The sequence below is a fragment of the Cololabis saira genome, chromosome 19 (assembly GCF_033807715.1).
Source record: "Cololabis saira isolate AMF1-May2022 chromosome 19, fColSai1.1, whole genome shotgun sequence".
NCBI lineage: Eukaryota > Metazoa > Chordata > Actinopteri > Beloniformes > Belonidae > Cololabis > Cololabis saira.
Genome location: NC_084605.1, coordinates 3,431,722 through 3,450,334, shown reverse-complemented (window position 1 = coordinate 3,450,334; position 18,613 = coordinate 3,431,722). Strand labels below are relative to the sequence as shown.

General features: G+C 41.8%; 1 protein-coding gene across 1 annotated transcript in view; it reads left to right on the top strand.

Moving 5' to 3' along the window:
* aatkb (apoptosis-associated tyrosine kinase b) overlaps positions 1-17,206 on the top strand; it is a 72,937-nt gene extending 55,731 nt beyond the window's left edge. Inside the window, exons 7-14 of the mRNA XM_061708373.1 lie at positions 2,279-2,412; positions 2,796-2,880; positions 6,661-6,782; positions 7,509-7,658; positions 9,792-12,867; positions 14,549-14,669; positions 14,819-15,049; positions 16,164-17,206. Coding sequence (XP_061564357.1) covers positions 2,279-2,412; positions 2,796-2,880; positions 6,661-6,782; positions 7,509-7,658; positions 9,792-12,867; positions 14,549-14,669; positions 14,819-15,049; positions 16,164-16,192 — 3,948 coding nt within the window. The 3' untranslated portion in view covers positions 16,193-17,206. The remainder of the gene's footprint in view (positions 1-2,278; positions 2,413-2,795; positions 2,881-6,660; positions 6,783-7,508; positions 7,659-9,791; positions 12,868-14,548; positions 14,670-14,818; positions 15,050-16,163) is intronic.
* Positions 17,207-18,613: the final 1,407 nt, after the last annotated feature.

Below are 18,613 nucleotides of genomic sequence, written 5' to 3'. Positions count from 1 at the left end.
TGTGTGTGTGTGTGTGTGTGTGTGTGTGTGTGTGTGTGTGTGTGTGTGTGTGTGTGTGTGTGTGTGTGTGTGTGTGTGTGTGTGTGTGTGTGTGTGTGTGTGTGTTTTGGCGGCGAGTGTAACGGCAAGAGAACATTGGAATAACAGGAGAAAGAGCCCAGTGTGTGAATGTGTGACGGCTGCTAACGGCTTTACCATCTGTTGGAAAATAACATCAGCCAGGTGGAGATGAAGATCAGGGAAGACCGGGCCCATAAACAGATCAGGGGCCCCCCCCTCAGCCCCCCGGCCCCCGGGCCCCGGGCCGAGGGGGGGAACAGTCCAGGAGAACGGCCCTGGTACCCCAAGAAAAACCCATACAGACACAAGGAGAGTCTGCAAACTCCATATGGGAAACCCAGCTAAACCAAGACCCAACTGGACCGGGGCTCGGCAACCCGCGGCTCTAGAGCCGCATGCGGCTCTTTAGCGCCGCCCTAGTGGCTCCTGGAGCTTTTTCAAAAATGTTTAAAAATGGAAATCGATGGGGGAGGGAAATACATTTTTTGTTTTAATGTGGTTTTTATAGTAGGACAAACATGACACAAACATTCTGAACGTTTTCCAATGCTGTAAAAATGTGTAGAATAAATATTATATTTCAACATTTCTGTTAATGAAGATTTGCGTCGGAGCCTGCGACACACGTTTCTACCAGCAGGGGGCGCCAGGCAGGAGCTGCTGGAAACAAACCGGCCAAAGAGATTGTTTCCAACGGGAAAAAGAGAAACATAACTGAGGAGAAGAGAGCATTCAAAAAACTAATAAATCAAATCCTTAAAATAGGTAAAAACTAAACAATATGAAGGTTTAATTACTTTAAATCCGGATTAAATCCTTTTTTTATTTATTTTTTTTATTTTAATATTGTTGCTGGTGTTTTTATGTAATATATGCTGAGTCAGGTTTGTTACACGTTGACCCAAATATGTCATTTAAATTCTGATTAAATGAAAAAAATTACAAAAAAGTGGATTAACCTTGAATAATTCATGTATTAACAAATTGAAAACTACAATTAAAAAAACTAATTAAAAAATGTTTAAAAAACAAATTCTTAAAATATATAAAAACTAAACAATATGAAGGTTTAATTACTTTAAATCTGGATTAAATCCTTATTTCATTTTTTTTATATTTTTGCTGGTGTTTTTCTATGTAATTTATAACTAGTCATTTAAATTGTGCGTTTCTACCAGCAGGGCGGCGCCAGCCAGGTGACTGTTGTCTTTATTCAAAGGTTTATACAAGACTTTTCATTTTTTGCGGCTGCAGACATATTTGTTTTTTGTGTTTTTGGTCCAATATGGCCCTAAAACATGTTGGGTTGCCGACAGCTGAACTAGACCATGTTGCTCTTAAAGTACACAGGAGAAGACCAGTAGCAGTAGCAACAGAAGATGAAGGCTAATGCTATCAGATTATCCAGGATAACCTTAAACTGAGATAACAGAGACAGGCTGAAGGGTCTTAAGCTTAACTCTCAACCGTAGAGAGGGATTCTGCCTCCTCACCGAGGCTGGAAGTGGATTCTATAATAGATGAACCAGATGCTCAAGGCTCTGCAAGCCTTTCTAGACCTCTAGAACAGGGATCAGCAACCCGCGGCTCTTTAGTAGTGGCTCCTGGAGCTTTTTCAAAAATCTTTGACCTTTTTTTCCTTTTTTTCTTCTTTTTTTTTCCTTTTTTTCTCTTTTTTTCTTCTTTTTTCTCTCTTTTTTTCCTTTTTTCTTATTTTTGTATTTTTTTTCCTTTTTTCTCTTTCTTTTTTTTCTTTTTTTCTTCCTTTTTTTTCTTTTTCCTTTCCCTTTTAATCTCGACATTTTGACTTTTTTCTCGAAATTTTGACTTTTTTCTCGACATTTTGACTTTTTTCTCAACATTTCCACTTTTTTCTCAACATTTCCACTTTTTTCTCGAAGTGCATAATGAAAAAAAAATCTTCCCCCAGTTTTAACTAATATAGAAACATGCAGCATGTGTTGGCTTCATTCTAAGGCTGATACAAGACTTTTTATTTTTTGCGGCTCCAGACATATTTGTTTTTTGTGTTTTTGGTCCAATATGGCTCTAAAACATGTTGGGTTTCCGACCCCTGCTCTATACAGTCAAAACGTACAAAGACATAGGGTTGTGACTCCAGTCCCTCCAAGAATCCAGTAAAAACTCATCCCTTGATAGGAAGGAGGGTTGTTTAAACCCGCTAACATCCCCCGTATCCTTGTCTCCTTGTGTCCAGGGAGACGTTAAGGGTTACCTCCGGAGCTGCAGGTCCAACGAGTCCATCACCCCGGACCCCTTAACCCTCCAGAGAATGGCCTGTGAGATCTCTTCAGGACTGCTGCACCTGCACAAGTACAACTTCACACACAGGTACGGAACACAAATACATGTATTAACGTTTCACAGATCCAGACCAGCCAGCAGGTTTACGGTTGTTTCCTGGAACAACATCCTGGTGCTGCCTGAGTTGCTGATCATACACTCCAGCATCAGTGATTTTGTTGCAGGCGGCCGCCACTCCTCTCCTCGTCTCCAGAACAAGATGTTTTCCTTTTCCCACAGTGAGATATGTAACTTTTAGCCCGTTGAACCTTCTGGCCCGGAAGGATTATTGTAAATATCTATTTCCAACCAATAGATATTTTCGGCACCCTAGTAAACATTGCATTTCTTAAGTCCTTTTCTTTGTTTTTCAAAAGTAATGACAAATCGTTGAAGATATTTATCCCGATCCCTCTTTCCCCGTCCTCCAGTGACCTGGCTTTGAGGAACTGCTTGTTGACCGTCGATATCTCAGTGAAGATTGGAGATTATGGTCTGGCACACACCAAATACAAGGTAACGTAAAGATTTAGACATACTAGCTCTGCTGGTGTTGAGTGGATGCATGTCGCATTGTCCTGGATAAAAGTCCTGGATAAAAGTTTACCAAAGTTGACCAAAGTTGAACAATGTTGACCAAAGTTGACCAAAGTTGACCAAAGTTGACCAATGTTGACCAAAGTTGACCAAAGTTGACCAATGTTGACCAATGTTGACCAAAGTTGACCAAAGTTGACCAATGTTGACCAATGTTGACCAAAGTTGACCAATGTTGACCAAAGTTGACCAAAGTTGACCAATGTTGACCAATGTTGACCAAAGTTGACCAAAGTTGACCAATGTTGACCAAAGTTGACCAAAGTTGACCAATGTTGACCAAAGTTGACCAAAGTTGACCGATGTTGACCAAAGTTGACCAAAGTTGACCAATGTTGACCAATGTTGACCAATGTTGACCAAAGTTGACCAAAGTTGACTGATGTTGACCAAAGTTGACCAAAGTTGACCAAAGTTGACCGATGTTGACCAAAGTTGACCAAAGTTGACCAATGTTGACCAAAGTTGACCAAAGTTGACCAAAGTTGACCAATGTTGACCAAAGTTGACCAAAGTTGACCAATGTTGACCAAAGTTGACCAATGTTGACCAATGTTGACCAATGTTGACCAAAGTTGACCAAAGTTGACCGATGTTGACCGATGTTGACCAAAGTTGACCAATGTTGACCAATGTTGACCAATGTTGACCAAAGTTGACCAATGTTGACCAAAGTTGACCGATGTTGACCAAAGTTGACCAAAGTTGACCAATGTTGACCAATGTTGACCAAAGTTGACCGATGTTGACCAAAGTTGACCAAAGTTGACCAATGTTGACCAATGTTGACCAAATTTGACCAAAGTTGACCAAAGTTGACCAAAGTTGACCAAAGTTGACCAATGTTGACCAATGTTGACTAATGTTGACCAAAGTTGACCAAAGTTGACCAAAGTTGACCAATGTTGACTAATGTTGACCAAAGTTGACTAACGTTGACCAATGTTGACCAATGTTGACCAAAGTTGACTAACGTTGACCAATGTTGACCAAAGTTGACCAAAGTTGACCAAAGTTGACCAAAGTTGACCAATGTTGACTAATGTTGACCAAAGTTGACTAACGTTGACCAATGTTGACCAAAGTTGACCAAAGTTGACCAATGTTGACTAATGTTGACCAAAGTTGACCAAAGTTGACCAAAGTTGACCAATGTTGACCAATGTTGACTAATGTTGACCAAAGTTGACCAAAGTTGACCAAAGTTGACCAAAGTTGACCAATGTTGACCAAAGTTGACTAACGTTGACCAATGTTGACTAACGTTGACCAATGTTGACCAATGTTGACCAATGTTGACCAAAGTTGACCAAAGTTGACCAATGTTGACCAAAGTTGACCAAAGTTGACCAATGTTGACCAAAGTTGACCAATGTTGACCAATGTTGACCAATGTTGACCAAAGTTGACCAAAGTTGACCAATGTTGACCAAAGTTGACCAATGTTGACCAATGTTGACCAATGTTGACCAAAGTTGACCAAAGTTGACCAAAGTTGACCAATGTTGACCAATGTTGACTAATGTTGACCAAAGTTGACTAACGTTGACCAATGTTGACCAAAGTTGACCAAAGTTGACCAATGTTGACCAATGTTGACCAATGTTGACTAATGTTGACCAAAGTTGACTAACGTTGACCAATGTTGACCAAAGTTGACCAAAGTTGACCAAAGTTGACCAAAGTTGACCAATGTTGACTAATGTTGACCAAAGTTGACTAACGTTGACCAATGTTGACCAAAGTTGACCAAAGTTGACCAATGTTGACTAATGTTGACCAAAGTTGACCAAAGTTGACCAAAGTTGACCAATGTTGACCAATGTTGACTAATGTTGACCAAAGTTGACCAAAGTTGACCAAAGTTGACCAATGTTGACTAATGTTGACCAAAGTTGACTAACGTTGACCAATGTTGACTAACGTTGACCAATGTTGACCAAAGTTGACCAATGTTGACCAAAGTTGACCAAAGTTGACCAAAGTTGACCAAAGTTGACCAATGTTGACTAATGTTGACCAAAGTTGACTAACGTTGACCAATGTTGACTAACGTTGACCAATGTTGACCAAAGTTGACCAAAGTTGACCAAAGTTGACCAATGTTGACCAAAGTTGACCAATGTTGACCAATGTTGACCAATGTTGACCAAAGTTGACCAAAGTTGACCAAAGTTGACCGATGTTGACCAAAGTTGACCAAAGTTGACCAAAGTTGACCAAAGTTGACCAATGTTGACCAATGTTGACTAATGTTGACCAAAGTTGACCAAAGTTGACCAAAGTTGACCAATGTTGACTAATGTTGACCAAAGTTGACTAACGTTGACCAATGTTGACTAACGTTGACCAATGTTGACCAAAGTTGACCAATGTTGACCAAAGTTGACCAAAGTTGACCAATGTTGACCAAAGTTGACCAAAGTTGACCAATGTTGACCAAAGTTGACCAATGTTGACCAATGTTGACCAATGTTGACCAAAGTTGACCAAAGTTGACCAAAGTTGACCAAAGTTGACCGATGTTGACCAAAGTTGACCAATGTTGACCAATGTTGACCAATGTTGACCAAAGTTGACCAATGTTGACCAAAGTTGACCGATGTTGACCAAAGTTGACCAAAGTTGACCAATGTTGACCAATGTTGACCAAAGTTGACCGATGTTGACCAAAGTTGACCAAAGTTGACCAATGTTGACCAATGTTGACCAAATTTGACCAAAGTTGACCAAAGTTGACCAAAGTTGACCAATGTTGACCAATGTTGACTAATGTTGACCAAAGTTGACCAAAGTTGACCAAAGTTGACCAAAGTTGACCAATGTTGACTAATGTTGACCAAAGTTGACCAAAGTTGACCAATGTTGACTAATGTTGACCAAAGTTGACTAACGTTGGCCAATGTTGACCAAAGTTGACCAAAGTTGACCAAAGTTGACTAATGTTGACCAAAGTTGACCAAAGTTGACCAAAGTTGACCAATGTTGACCAATGTTGACTAATGTTGACCAAAGTTGACCAAAGTTGACCAATGTTGACTAATGTTGACCAAAGTTGACTAACGTTGACCAATGTTGACTAACGTTGACCAATGTTGACCAAAGTTGACCAATGTTGACCAAAGTTGACCAAAGTTGACCAATGTTGACCAAAGTTGACCAATGTTGACCAAAGTTGACCAAAGTTGACCAATGTTGACCAAAGTTGACCAAAGTTGACCAAAGCATTGAGCTTGGTAACATTTTGTTTCAACATCTGAAATATTGGTAAACCTATCAATTTGTCATCACATCTAAAACCCATCAATACTCAACATGGCTCTCCAACCAGATCTGCTCCTCGTGTTCACTTTACTCTTCCTCTGCCAAGAACCGATGCACTAAACACATTTATAACTCATTAACTATCAGTTTATTAATGACCTATTAACTATCTATAATGCATCATTATGAATCCTTAACAAACTGTTAACATTCACAAGTCATTAATAGCTTATTAATTAACTGTTTACTAATGATCTATTACCTATTTATAACGGATAATTAACTGTTTACTAATGATCTATTAACTTGTTATAACGGATAGTTATTTCTCCACCTAACAAGGTTCCTCATCCAGAGATCAGATCATTTCAATGAATCAGTGAATACGTTAGTTTTTTTCACATCTACCGGTAAATGATCCATATCTCCGATCAGGACGACTACTACGTGACGTGGGACCAGATCTACGTGCCGCTCCGCTGGATCGCTCCGGAACTGGTGGAGGAGTCTCACGGAGACGTGGTGGTTCTGGACCAGACTCTGCAGAGCAACATTTGGTAAACGTTCTGGGATTTACCTGATCAATATTTCAGCCAAATCTCTTTCCTTTTGCTTGATCCTGGACATTGAAACATGATCTCAGTCCTCAGTCAGGACTTAAATCCACATAAGTCTCAGAGTTGATAGGATCTTCGTCTTGTTTTGGTCAACGAAAATGAAGACACATTTAAGCAGAGTTTTTATTCTGTAATCTACATTTTAGCCTCATTTTTATTTCCTCTTCGATATTGAGGTCTCTTGACACAGCTTATGCAGATGATTCCCAGATCTACGTTGAACTCTCATGATTAGGATCCTTTTTTATTTTGTAATCTTCATTTTAGTCTGGTTTTTATTCCTCTACGATATTGCATCATATATTTCATTATCGTTACAGCATTTTCGTTGCGCCTCGTCTCGTTTTCCTCGGGTGATAAAGGTTCGTTGACGAAGATATTTAGTCATAATTTTCGTCGACGAAAGCAACTTTAGTTGTAGGTCAAGTTGTAGGTACACTCAAAGACACTAAATACACTTTACAATAGTATGAACATATATAAAAATATAGGACACATAATTGTTGAGATTGCAGTTTTCTGCTGAATAATCATTAATGTCAACCTGATCGTGTGTTACAGGTCGTTGGGCTTGACCAGTTGTTTGAGCTGGGGAACCAGCCGTTCAGCTGCCTGACTGTATAAATACTTTATTAGTAGTAATACCATCATAATGGTGTGTTGCAGGTCGTTGGGCGTGACCCTGTGGGAGTTGTTTGAGTTGGGGAACCAGCCGTTCAGCTGCTACTCCGACAGACAAGTATTAACTCATGCTGTAAGACAACGACCGCTGAGACTGGAGAAACCTCAGCTCAACCTGCCGCTGGCCGACCGCTGGTGAGTCCTGTATCTACCATATATAAATATATATATACATCTATGTATATATGTCTGATTTTAATCTGTCAATGTTCAGTAAACTATTAGGTATCATTACTCTTGTTAGTTTCAAGAGTAGGGGAGTGCTGCAGGAAAGATTTAAGACCAACTGTCAATGATACGTATCATAGGCCTTAAACCTTAAAATCAGACCGGCTAGTCCAGGGGTCGGCAACCCAAAATGTTTTAGATCCATATTGGACCAAAAACACAAAAAACAAATATGTCTGGAGCCGCAAAAAATGAAAAGTCTTGTATCAGAATTAGAATGAAGAAACACATGCTGCATGTTTCTATATAAGTTTTAACTGGGGGAAGATTTTTTTTTTATGATGCACTTTGAGAAAAAAGTTGAAATGTCGAGAAAAAAGTCGAAATGTGGAGGAAAAGTCAAAATGTCAAGATTAATGTTGAAGTACAATCTCAAGAAGAAAGTCCAAATGTTGAGAAAAAAGTCAAAATTTCTTGAATAAAGTTGAAATGTTGAGAAAAAAGGTGAAATTTCGACTTTAATTTCGACTCTCAAATATTTTTTCTCCTGCATGGCCCTATACTCTTCCGTACATATGAGATTGAAAGGCACAGTTAAATAAAATGTATTATTATAATATTATAGATCCAGCTGTCAATTGAAGCCCCTGAACATTTGCTCATGTCTTCCAAACAATACGTGGTATCGACAAACGTCTTGCGACGTGAGCGGCAGAGGTCTCTCCCAAATGCAATGATGTCATTTTTATGACGGAGTAAAAATGTTGAGAAAAAAGTCAGAATTTCGAGAAAAAAGTCGAAATGTTGAGATTAAAAAGGAAAGAAAAAAGAGAAAAAAGGAAAAAAAAGAAGAAAAAAAAGAAAAAAGAAAAAAAAGAAGAAAAAAAGGAAATAAAAGAAGAAAAAAAGGAAAAAAAAAAGGTCAAACATTTTTGAAAAAGCTCCAGGAGCCACTAGGGCGGCGCTAAAGAGCCGCATGCGGCTCTAGAGCCAGGGGTTGCTGATCCCTGAGCTAGATAGAGGAAGTCAATGGTACATAAGCCAAAACCCTGCATATCAGTAGTCATTAGTAGTCGTCGACGACTATATAAACTGGTTTCAGATAGCAGACACGTGAAGATGCAGCTCTGGAACTCTTGAAGCTCTGGCCTGCAAACATATTAGAGATGAATGGTGTCAAACTCTTGAGGAAGACCAGTACATATATATATATATATATATATATATATATATATATATATATATATATATATATATATATATATATATATATATATATATATATATATATATATATATATATCTTATGTTTATATCAGGGGTCTTCAACCGGGGGTCCGTGACCCCTAGGGGGTCGTGGAGGTACTGCAGGGTGTCCTCCAACTTAAACAGAAATAAAGGCAATTTTAACCAAAATAATTTGTGAGTAAAAAATAAAAATAAAATATATATATATGTTTGAGAAAACTCCATTAACAGGCGATAATAATCTAATAACTTTAGAGCGGAAAAACCAGCTAGCTAGCTGTTTAAGAAAAGAAAATTCGTTGCGAAATTGACTTGGCTGTTTCCTATTTAACGCTAGTTCGACCTGATGGATAAATTTGTGACAATACGAAGTCTAAAACTCGGGATCAACTCTGGTCAAATTTAGTGCGGAAAAATGAGCTAGCTAGCTGTTTAAGAAAAGAAAATTAATTGCGAAATTGACTTGGCTATTTCATATTTAACGCTAGTTAGACCTGATGGATAAATTTGACGATGCCAAAAGTTTCCTCAACCGTAAACACAAGTAGCTAATAACCCAGTCAAGAATTGGCTAATAAGATGATATTAGCAGAATAAAACACATTCAAAAGTTATTATAAGCCAGGATTAAAACTTGACACGTTGAGAAAAAAAAAGGGAAAAAATAAGAATTCCAAGCGGGAGTTCCTGCTCTGTTTTTCTCTCATCCAAGGGGCTAAAAAATGTTGAAGACCCCTAGTTTATATTGTTTATATTATAGTTATATAGTTAAAATCCTATAACCTCTAAAATACGACAACGGGTGGGAACGGCACACGTAAAAACAATATCTGCTGTTTCTCGTCTTCCCAGGTATGAGGTGATGCAGTTCTGCTGGCTCCAGCCCAACCAGCGGCCTAACGCGGAGGAGGTCCACATGTTGCTAAGCTACCTGTGCGCTAAGGGGGCCAGCGAGGCCGAGGAGGACTTTGACCGGCGCTGGAACTCCCTTTGTCCCAACAACGGCTGCAACGGCCACCACGGCGTCCCGGGGAGGTCTATGGATCACCGCTCGTCAATCGCCTCCTCTTTCCCTCTCCTGGAGCAGTTTTCAACCGGCGATGCCTACCAATCCTCGGAGACCGGGGACGACGTGCTAACGGTCACGGAGACCAGTCACGGCCTGAACTTTGAGTACAAGTGGGAGCAGTCCAGAGCGGATCAGTCCTGCAGCGTTCCGCCTCCGTCTGGTAGTTTGGATCGTTGTCAGGAAGCGTTTTACCCCCCTGGGAGCATCGTTGGAGGCTGCCCTTTGGAAAGGGTCGTCCACGGAGTATCGCCATCGTACTACCAAGCTCCAAATGTCCGGGGTGCCCATAGTCCCTCGCTGAGGAACGACTACGACATCGGCATCGAGGAGTCGCTGGACTGCAATATCCCTCCAGATTATACCATGTGCACGTACAGCCCTGATTTTATAGGCAACAACGGTAGCTGCACAGACTCGGACGAGTGCCCGGCTTGCCCGGCGCAGCTTCAAGAAATGGGCTCCTACTGGTCCGCGAACATCCACAAATTCGACCTGTACGATTCCACCGACTCGAGTCCGGCCATCTCCCTGACGATGGAGCCTCTTTTAGGCTACGACAGCAGCCCTCTACGACCCTGGGAATCGAGTCACTACGTCTCCTACAAAGACCGAGACGGAGGTTACTACTACGAGAACTCGCCGCCTTTGGGAGTCAACCCTTATCGGATCGGGAGCGACCGCTCCAGCGAGCGTCACCAGGAGAGCTGGGGGTCGAGAAGCCTTCGCCAGGCTTTGGGGGAGTTGGAAAACCCGCTGGGGATGTCTCCCTCCGTAGACAGTTCGCCGGACACGGCCTACAGAGACTTGTTCCTGGACACGGGCCAGACCTCCGTCTTGGGAAGGAAAGTGACCGGAGGATACTACGACATGATGGGCTCCCTGAGGAAGACGATGCCGAGCCACTCCGTTCGAGTCGACATGGAAACCGAGGGCGCAATCTTCACCGGACGCAACGACTCCGAGGTGGAGGAAGAAGACGTGTTTGTGGAGAGACACACCTGCAACACTTGGCCTTCGAAACACCGTCGCAGCAACGCGGCTCAGCCCAGACCGGCGGACCACGGCTACGGTGATTTCCACCGCACCGTGCCGGGTATCAAAGAGGCGTGGACCGATGACGAGCACAACCAGGCCTTCTATTCTCTTCCCAAACCCGTCGGCCATCACAAGCCGCACCAGGCAACCAAAGACGGCAGCGGATCCTGCCTTATCTTGGGCACGCATCACCGGATCGTGCCCTCAAACAACCCCTACATCTACCTGTGCCATCAAGGCGAGACTCAGGTGCCGGCCTCGGTGGAGTGCTGTCACTCGCACTTCGTGGACCCGCTCGCCGGCTTGCTTGTGAGAAACGACAGCTACAGTCGCAGCAGCTACATCAGAGACAAAGCCATTGACGTCCCGAGCAACGAAGAAATTATCAATCTATCGCCGGCTCCTGGGGGTCCCATCGTGTCCAGGCCTGATTTGAAAAAGTCTGAGGATTTCAAAGAGCACTGCGTTGATCTCATCGCTAATGCAACCACAATTAAACCAAGCAAAGACAAACCAATCACGCTGGATGAAGCCCCGACTATGGCTAAGAACAGTCCACTTCCTAGGGACAATGTGCAAGTGGTGGAGGTTGTCATCGACCCACAACCAGAGCTAAGTCACACCAGTAACAGCAGCATGGCCGACCTGATCCCCGACTGCAACGACAAAGATGACGATACCTCAGTCAAAGACGTCATTTCAAGCTTTTTCGACGAATCCAGCGAGACCAATGCCTTCAAGCCGCCTCAGAAGGAGGCTGGAACTCCAGACTCGATGGATTCCCTCGATATGCCGTCGGCGGCCGGGTCGTGCGACGGCCTCGGCCCTGCGTCACCCCAACCCGGCGGCTCAACCAAAGCCGCGGACAGCGGCTACGACACGGAGAACAACGAGAGCCCGGAGTTCGTCCCGAAAGAGTCCTACGAAACCCGGTTGCACCCTCAGGGGAGTCCCACCCTCGACGCAGAGCTCGAGGAAGGTGAAGGGAAGCGCGAAGATGGCGATGTGACTCCGTTCAGAGACTCCACCTACTTTTCCGACTACGAGAACGAAACCAAAAGTAGGCGTGACGAGGAAGAACTCGAATTTGGATTAAAAGATGACCAAAATGGTGAAAGGGAGGAAAAGACTGGAGCAACAGAGGAGGAGGAAGTAATAGATCCTGCAGTAAGCAAGGGCTTACAATTGGAATCAGAAGGCGTATCGACAGGCGCAACTGAATCCTTCAGTCCTCCAGAGACGGAAGAGTTCCTGGCGGACGATTTCAGTCAGGACGACCCATGTTGGAGGTTGGGGTCGCCTGATAAATGGCCTTTGCAGGAAGACACCTCGTCCCTGGGGGACTGGGCGGCCGAAGTGGTGGGAGCCATGGAGAAGGCTATCGGTGCCCTGAACTTTATGGGAGATGAGGAGGAATCGGACGACGAAACGAAAGATTCAACGCCAGTTAAAACATCAGGGATATCCAGCAAAGTCTTTAACTCGTTACCCAACGATGAGGTGGCCTCGCAACAAACGGGAAACCCCAGATCTCTCTCTCCGTCTCCACCCCCTGGAACGGCAGACCTAGCATCGCCGGCTGACGACAGCGATGAGCCGGGCGATGAATTAGGAAATGAAAGTGTGCAGAGTGGAGGAGAGGAGGGTGAGGACGAGTGGCAGCCGGTGCCGATCGTGGTTAGCGACACCAGCGACGCCCATAAGCTACGAAGCCTCCTCAGGACGCCATTGCTGCCGACTGCAGAGAGTCTTGAAGAGGAGCTGAGAGGCAGGAAGAAGACGGTGTCTTTCTTTGATGATGTTACCCTCCATCTGTTCGATGAGGTGAGACAAAGGTTATCGTGTCATTATTGTACCATTAGTACATTACTACCATTGTACTTCCAGGAAGGAAGGAAGGAAGAAAGAAAGGGAGAAAAGAAGGAAGGAAGGGAAGAAGGAAGGGAGGAAAGAAGGAAAGAGGAAGGAAGGGAGAAAAGAAGGAAGGGAGAAAAGAAGGAAGGAAGGGAGGAAAGAAGGAAGGAAGGGAGAAAAGAAGGAAGGAAGGGAGGAAAGAAGGAAGGAAGGGAGAAAAGAAGGAAGGAAGGGAGGAAAGAAGGAAGGAAGGGAGAAAAGAAGGAAGGAAGGAAGGAAGGAAGGAAGGAAGGAAGGAAGGAAAGAGGAAGGAAGGAAGGAAGGAAGGAAGGAAGGAAGGAAAGAGGAAGGAAGGAAGGAAGGAAATAGGGAGGAAGGAAGGAAGGGAGGAAGGGAGGAAAGAAAGAGGAAGGAAGGAAGGAAGGAAAGAGGAAGGAAGGAAGGAAGGAAGGAAGGAAGGAAGGAAGGAAGGAAGGAAGGAAGGAAGGAAGGAAGGAAGGAAGAAAGGAAGGGAGAAAAGAAGGAAGGAAGGAAGGAAGGAAAGAAAGAGGAAGGAAGGAAGGAAGGAAGGAAGGAAGGAAAGAGGAAGGAAGGAAGGAAGGAAGGAAGGAAGGAAGGAAGGAAGGAAGGAAGGAAGAAAGGAAGGGAGAAAAGAAGGAAGGAAGGGAGAAAAGAAGGAAGGAAGGAAAGAGGAAGGAAGGAAGGAAGGAAGGACGGAAAGAAGGAAGGAAGGAAGGAAGGAAGGAAGGAAGGAAGGAAGGAAGGAAGGAAGGAAAGAGGAAGGAAGGAAGGAAGGAAGGAAGGAAGGAAGGACGGAAGGAAGGAAGGAAGGAAGGAAGGAAGGAAGGAAGGAAGGAAGGAAGGAAGGAAGGAAGGAAGGAAGGAAGGAAGGAAGGAAGGAAAGAGGAAGGAAGGGAAAAAAGAAGGAAGGAAGGGAGAAAAGAAGGAAGGAAGGAAGGAAGGAAGGAAGGAAGGACGGACGGAAAGAAGGAAGGAAGGAAGGAAGGAAGGAAGGAAGGAAGGAAGGAAGGAAGGAAGGAAGGAAGGAAGGAAGGAAGGAAGGAAGGAAGGAAGGAAGGAAGGACGGACGGACGGAAGGAAGGAAGGAAGGAAGGAAGGAAGGAAGGAAGGAAGGACGGAAGGAAGGAAGGAAGGAAGGCAGGAAGGAAGGAAGGAAGGAAGGAAGGAAGGAAGGAAGGAAGGAAGGAAGGAAGGAAGGAAGGAAGGAAGGAAGGAAGGAAGGAAGGAAGGGAAAAAAGAAGAACAGAACAAGGGTTAAGTGTGACATGAAACTGTGATTTAAGGAAATTTTATGTCAAAATCCAGGCCAAATGGCCCCATTCATTCGGATGGGTTTTTTTAAAATGGTGAAAAAAAAACCTATCCGTTAATGTAGCCTGAACCGGAACGTGCACTCACACATAGCATACATCAAAACATGTGGCTCCATCGGGCCTCAATGGGTATTACTTTTCTCAGCCAAAAGCGTTACCGTGGCAACGCTAGATGCCAAAAAGGTGAAAATTCAGAAGCTTATTGGTCGGCTGAACTTTATCGTATCTTAGTTCTTCAGGCACGTCGAACATGATTATGTTTCTTCCTGTGTACAAAATCAATAATCCCTGATGTCCTTTATCGCCATGACGACCAGGAGAGTCCGACCAAAGAGAACGAGTTCCCTCCAGAGACGATGAACCAGAGAGACGGAGGAAAAACCCACGAGACGATGAAATCCTCCGAGGAGATTAGAGATGGAAACATTTCAGAGGAAAGTAAGTAGATGGATGGATGGATGGATGAATGAATGAATGAATGAATGAATGAATGAATGAATGAATGAATGAATGAATGAATGAATGAATGAATGAATGAATGAATGAATGAATGAATGAATGAATGAAGGACCTCCCTCTTCTCTCAGCTGCAGGGTTGCAGTGTGACGACGACTTCCAGCTCTTTCCTCTGCCGGTGTCGTCGGAGACGTCGGACTCCCATCAGCCCCGGGCTGAAGCCCCGCCCCCTGGCCCGGCGGTGCAGGAAGCCCCGCCCCCCGGCCCGGTGGTCCAGAACTCCCGTTTCTCCGTCTCTCCGTCCAGCACGATCCGCTTCTCCATCACTACCGTCTCTGACCAGGACTCGGACTCAAACGGAGGTTTGTCATCTGCAAACAGCATGACTTTTTACTGCTGCTGAAACTAAAAACATATGGGAGACTGGAGTTTATGAGTTTAGGTTTTATTTTAAATCAAAGTATCCTAAAACTGGGAGACTGGGGTTTATGAGTTTAGGTTTTATTTTAAACTAAAGTCTTCTGAAACCATTGCATCGTCTGATACGACTCTGGTAAAAAGTGTCTATTCTGTCAGAACTTCTCAACCTCTGAACCAGCTATTAGCCAGAAATATCAAACGTTTAAATAATAATAAATTATGGTTCTGGTTCGCTGGCTTTTCTTTTTTTTCTTTTTTTTAGTGTGAATTTTATTTTATTTATTTATTTATATATATATATAATTTTTTTTAATTTTTTTTTTTTTTTTGTTAATACTCAGAGGTTCCAGCAACAACAGGCCAGCAGCCTATAAGCCAGTTTTCTGCAGAAGAGTATTAGGGCCAGACAGGAGAAAAATAAAAAGAATATTTTAGAGGAAAATTGTCGAGAAAAAAGTTGAAACGTCGAGAAAAAAGTCAACATTTTGTGAATAATGTTGAAATGTTGAGAAAAAAGGCAACATTTCGACTTTATTCTTGAAATTGTATTACATTAATCTCGACATTTTGACTTTTTTCTCGAAATTGTATTCAAACATTAATCTCGACATTTCGACTTTTTTCTCAAAATGCACAATAAAAAAAAATTCCCTCTCAAATATTTTTAGTCCATAGTTTTCTCATCATTGTATGAAGCTTTATTTTTTAAACATATATATGGGGTGGGGGGGGGGTAGGGTTAGGAAAAACACACAACAAGCACACAAACCTTTGGAATCTGCAAGAGAGAAATTAAACAAACAAACAGAAACAAGAACAGACAGAGACACAAACAGCAACCAGTCCAGGTCCATAAAACTAAATCCGGACTAGGCTACTGCGATTATCTGTATATGAAGAAACAATAATAAACATATAGCTATATATATATATATATATATATATATATATATATATATATATATATATATATATGTCCCCAAAACTGTGTGTACGTCTGTGGTTTGCTGGTTTTTCCATCGTCAGGTGTTTTAATCCCTTTTATCTCCTTTGCAGGACGCAGTGAAGACGGACAGAAAGACTAACCAGACGAGGACATGAACAGAAACCGGGCTGGACTTTTGCATGACGCTTCATTTCTTTATGATTTCTATCTGAACATCAGGTTTTTGAAACACTAGTCAGTGCCTCTGACCACATGTGGACACTTTTAAAATCCCATCGTTGGACGAGCCAAAGCCCCGAGAAGAGAAGGAAGGACTTGTGGTTCTGCTGCTGTATATTTTTGTTATCAAAGAGGAAAAGTGCAAAGAGTGGAAAGGAACATTTAAAAAGCGGCATGTTCGCTGCCTGTTTCACTTTATTTTAAGTCGTAACTTTCACTCAAGCAAGTTTCGCACAAGCGTTGGAGCCGTTGGAGCCGTTGGGACGTAACAACCGGCCCAACTTTGTAAATCTGAACCCGACTGTACAGAAGAAGCTTTTACAGACGATATTTAGGACACTTTTCTGAGAAAACAGCTATTTAAATTTTAAAACTCCACCATCTGTGATGTTTTTCACTCTCGAATCCACCGCTGGAAGTGATTCACACGAACAAACGATGCATGATTTCAACCGTAAAACACCAAATCTGTGATGAAGGATGTGATCCAGAAGGAGTGGAGGGTACTGATGAAATTTGTCAAGCTATGAATGATTTGTACACAACTTAAGCCTCACTTAAGACAATTCAGGGGGAAGATGGTTTTTTTTTCATGATGAATTCCAGCAAATAAAGGTTCTTCATCACATTGATGCAACGCTCCAGTAATTCCAGTGATGCTAGAATTATGTAACAGTCACTGAGGCCACGTTTCCACATACCCGGGTATTTACAAAAACGGATAATTCCCCCTCTCCCCCTCTGGGCATTACGACTTTTTTCTCGACATTTTGACTCTTTTCTCAAAATTTCGACTCTTTTCTCAAAATTTCGACTTTTTTCTCAAAATTTCGACTTTCTTCTCGACATTTCGACTTTTCTCTCAAAATGTTGACTTTTTTTCTCAACTTTTTCCTCAAAATTTCGACTTTTTTCTCAAAATTTTGACTTTTTTCTCGACTTTTTTCTCAACATTTCGACTTTTGTCTCAAAATTTCGACTTTTCTCTCAAAATTTCGACTTTTCTCTCAAAATTTGGAGTTTTTTGTCAAACTTACGACTTTTTTCTCAAAATTTCAACTTTCTTCTCGACATTTCGACTTTTTTCTAAAAATTTCGACTTTTTTCTCAACATTTCGACTTTTCTCTCAAAATTTCGACTTTTGTTTCAAAATTTTGACTTTTTTCTCGACTTTTTTGTCAAAATTTCGACTTTTTTCTCGACTTTTTTGTCAAACTTACGACTTTTTTTCTCAAAATTTCGACTTTCTTCTCGACATTTCGACTTTTTTCTCAACATTTCGACTTTTCTCTCAAAATTTCGACTTTTGTCTCAAAATTTCGACTTTTTTCTCGACTTTTTTGTCAAAATTTCGACTTTTCTCTCAAAATTTCGACTTTTCTCTCAAAATTTCGACTTTTTTCTCGACTTTTTTGTCAAACTTCCGACTTTTTTCTCAAAATTTCGACTTTCTTCTCGACATTTCGACTTTTTTCTCAAAATTTCGACTTTTGTCTCAAAATTTCGACTCTTTTCTCAAAATTCGTCGTTTTTCTCAAAATTTCGTCCTTTTTCTCGCACTCATGACGCTGGTGACGTTTTTGGTCCTGAATTTTTTTTTTTTTTTAAAGATCTCTCTTCCTTTTTTTACATTATACTTATTTTCTCTTCTGTACTTGCTGTACATTGGCTTTTCTGGGAGATTTATATTCTGACTTTGGTATTAACTGAACTGTTAAACCTTTCAAATCACCTTTAATTTGGTTTCTTTAAATCTTAATCCAAGCTCATCTTATATATAATTCAGTTTTTGAAGCTCATGAATCTGGAATAGTTTAGTTTTGATTTATTTATTGTTGTTTTATCCATTATGGATGTTCTTCTACCCCGAAGTGGAGGCAGGAGGAACGACGGTCTGAACTGATTGTATAAATGTGTGATTTAGGGTTTAGGAGGAAACACATGAACCCACACATCACACCATCACCTTCTGTACTGTCTGCAAATATAAATAAAGTACGGTTTACACATCCTAAAACCTGACATATATGTATTTATTTAAGTAAACACTGCAGCACTATTGTTTGGATTCCGAGGGCTTCTTTTAAAAGGACATCCGTCTGGTCTCACATTACATATCAATCATTGTTTCTCATCAAATCACATAATAATTATCGTACAATTGATGAAACGAAGTCGACGCTGGATCTGAACCAGGACTTTTGTGACACGGACTTTTTCGTTATACTTCTGGTTTGATGATTTCAAATCTATTACGTTTTTAAGAAGTATTTCTCACAGTTTTCTACAATTGAAATAAATCGAGCAGGAAAATGTGATTATGGTAAAATAGGTGAAAAA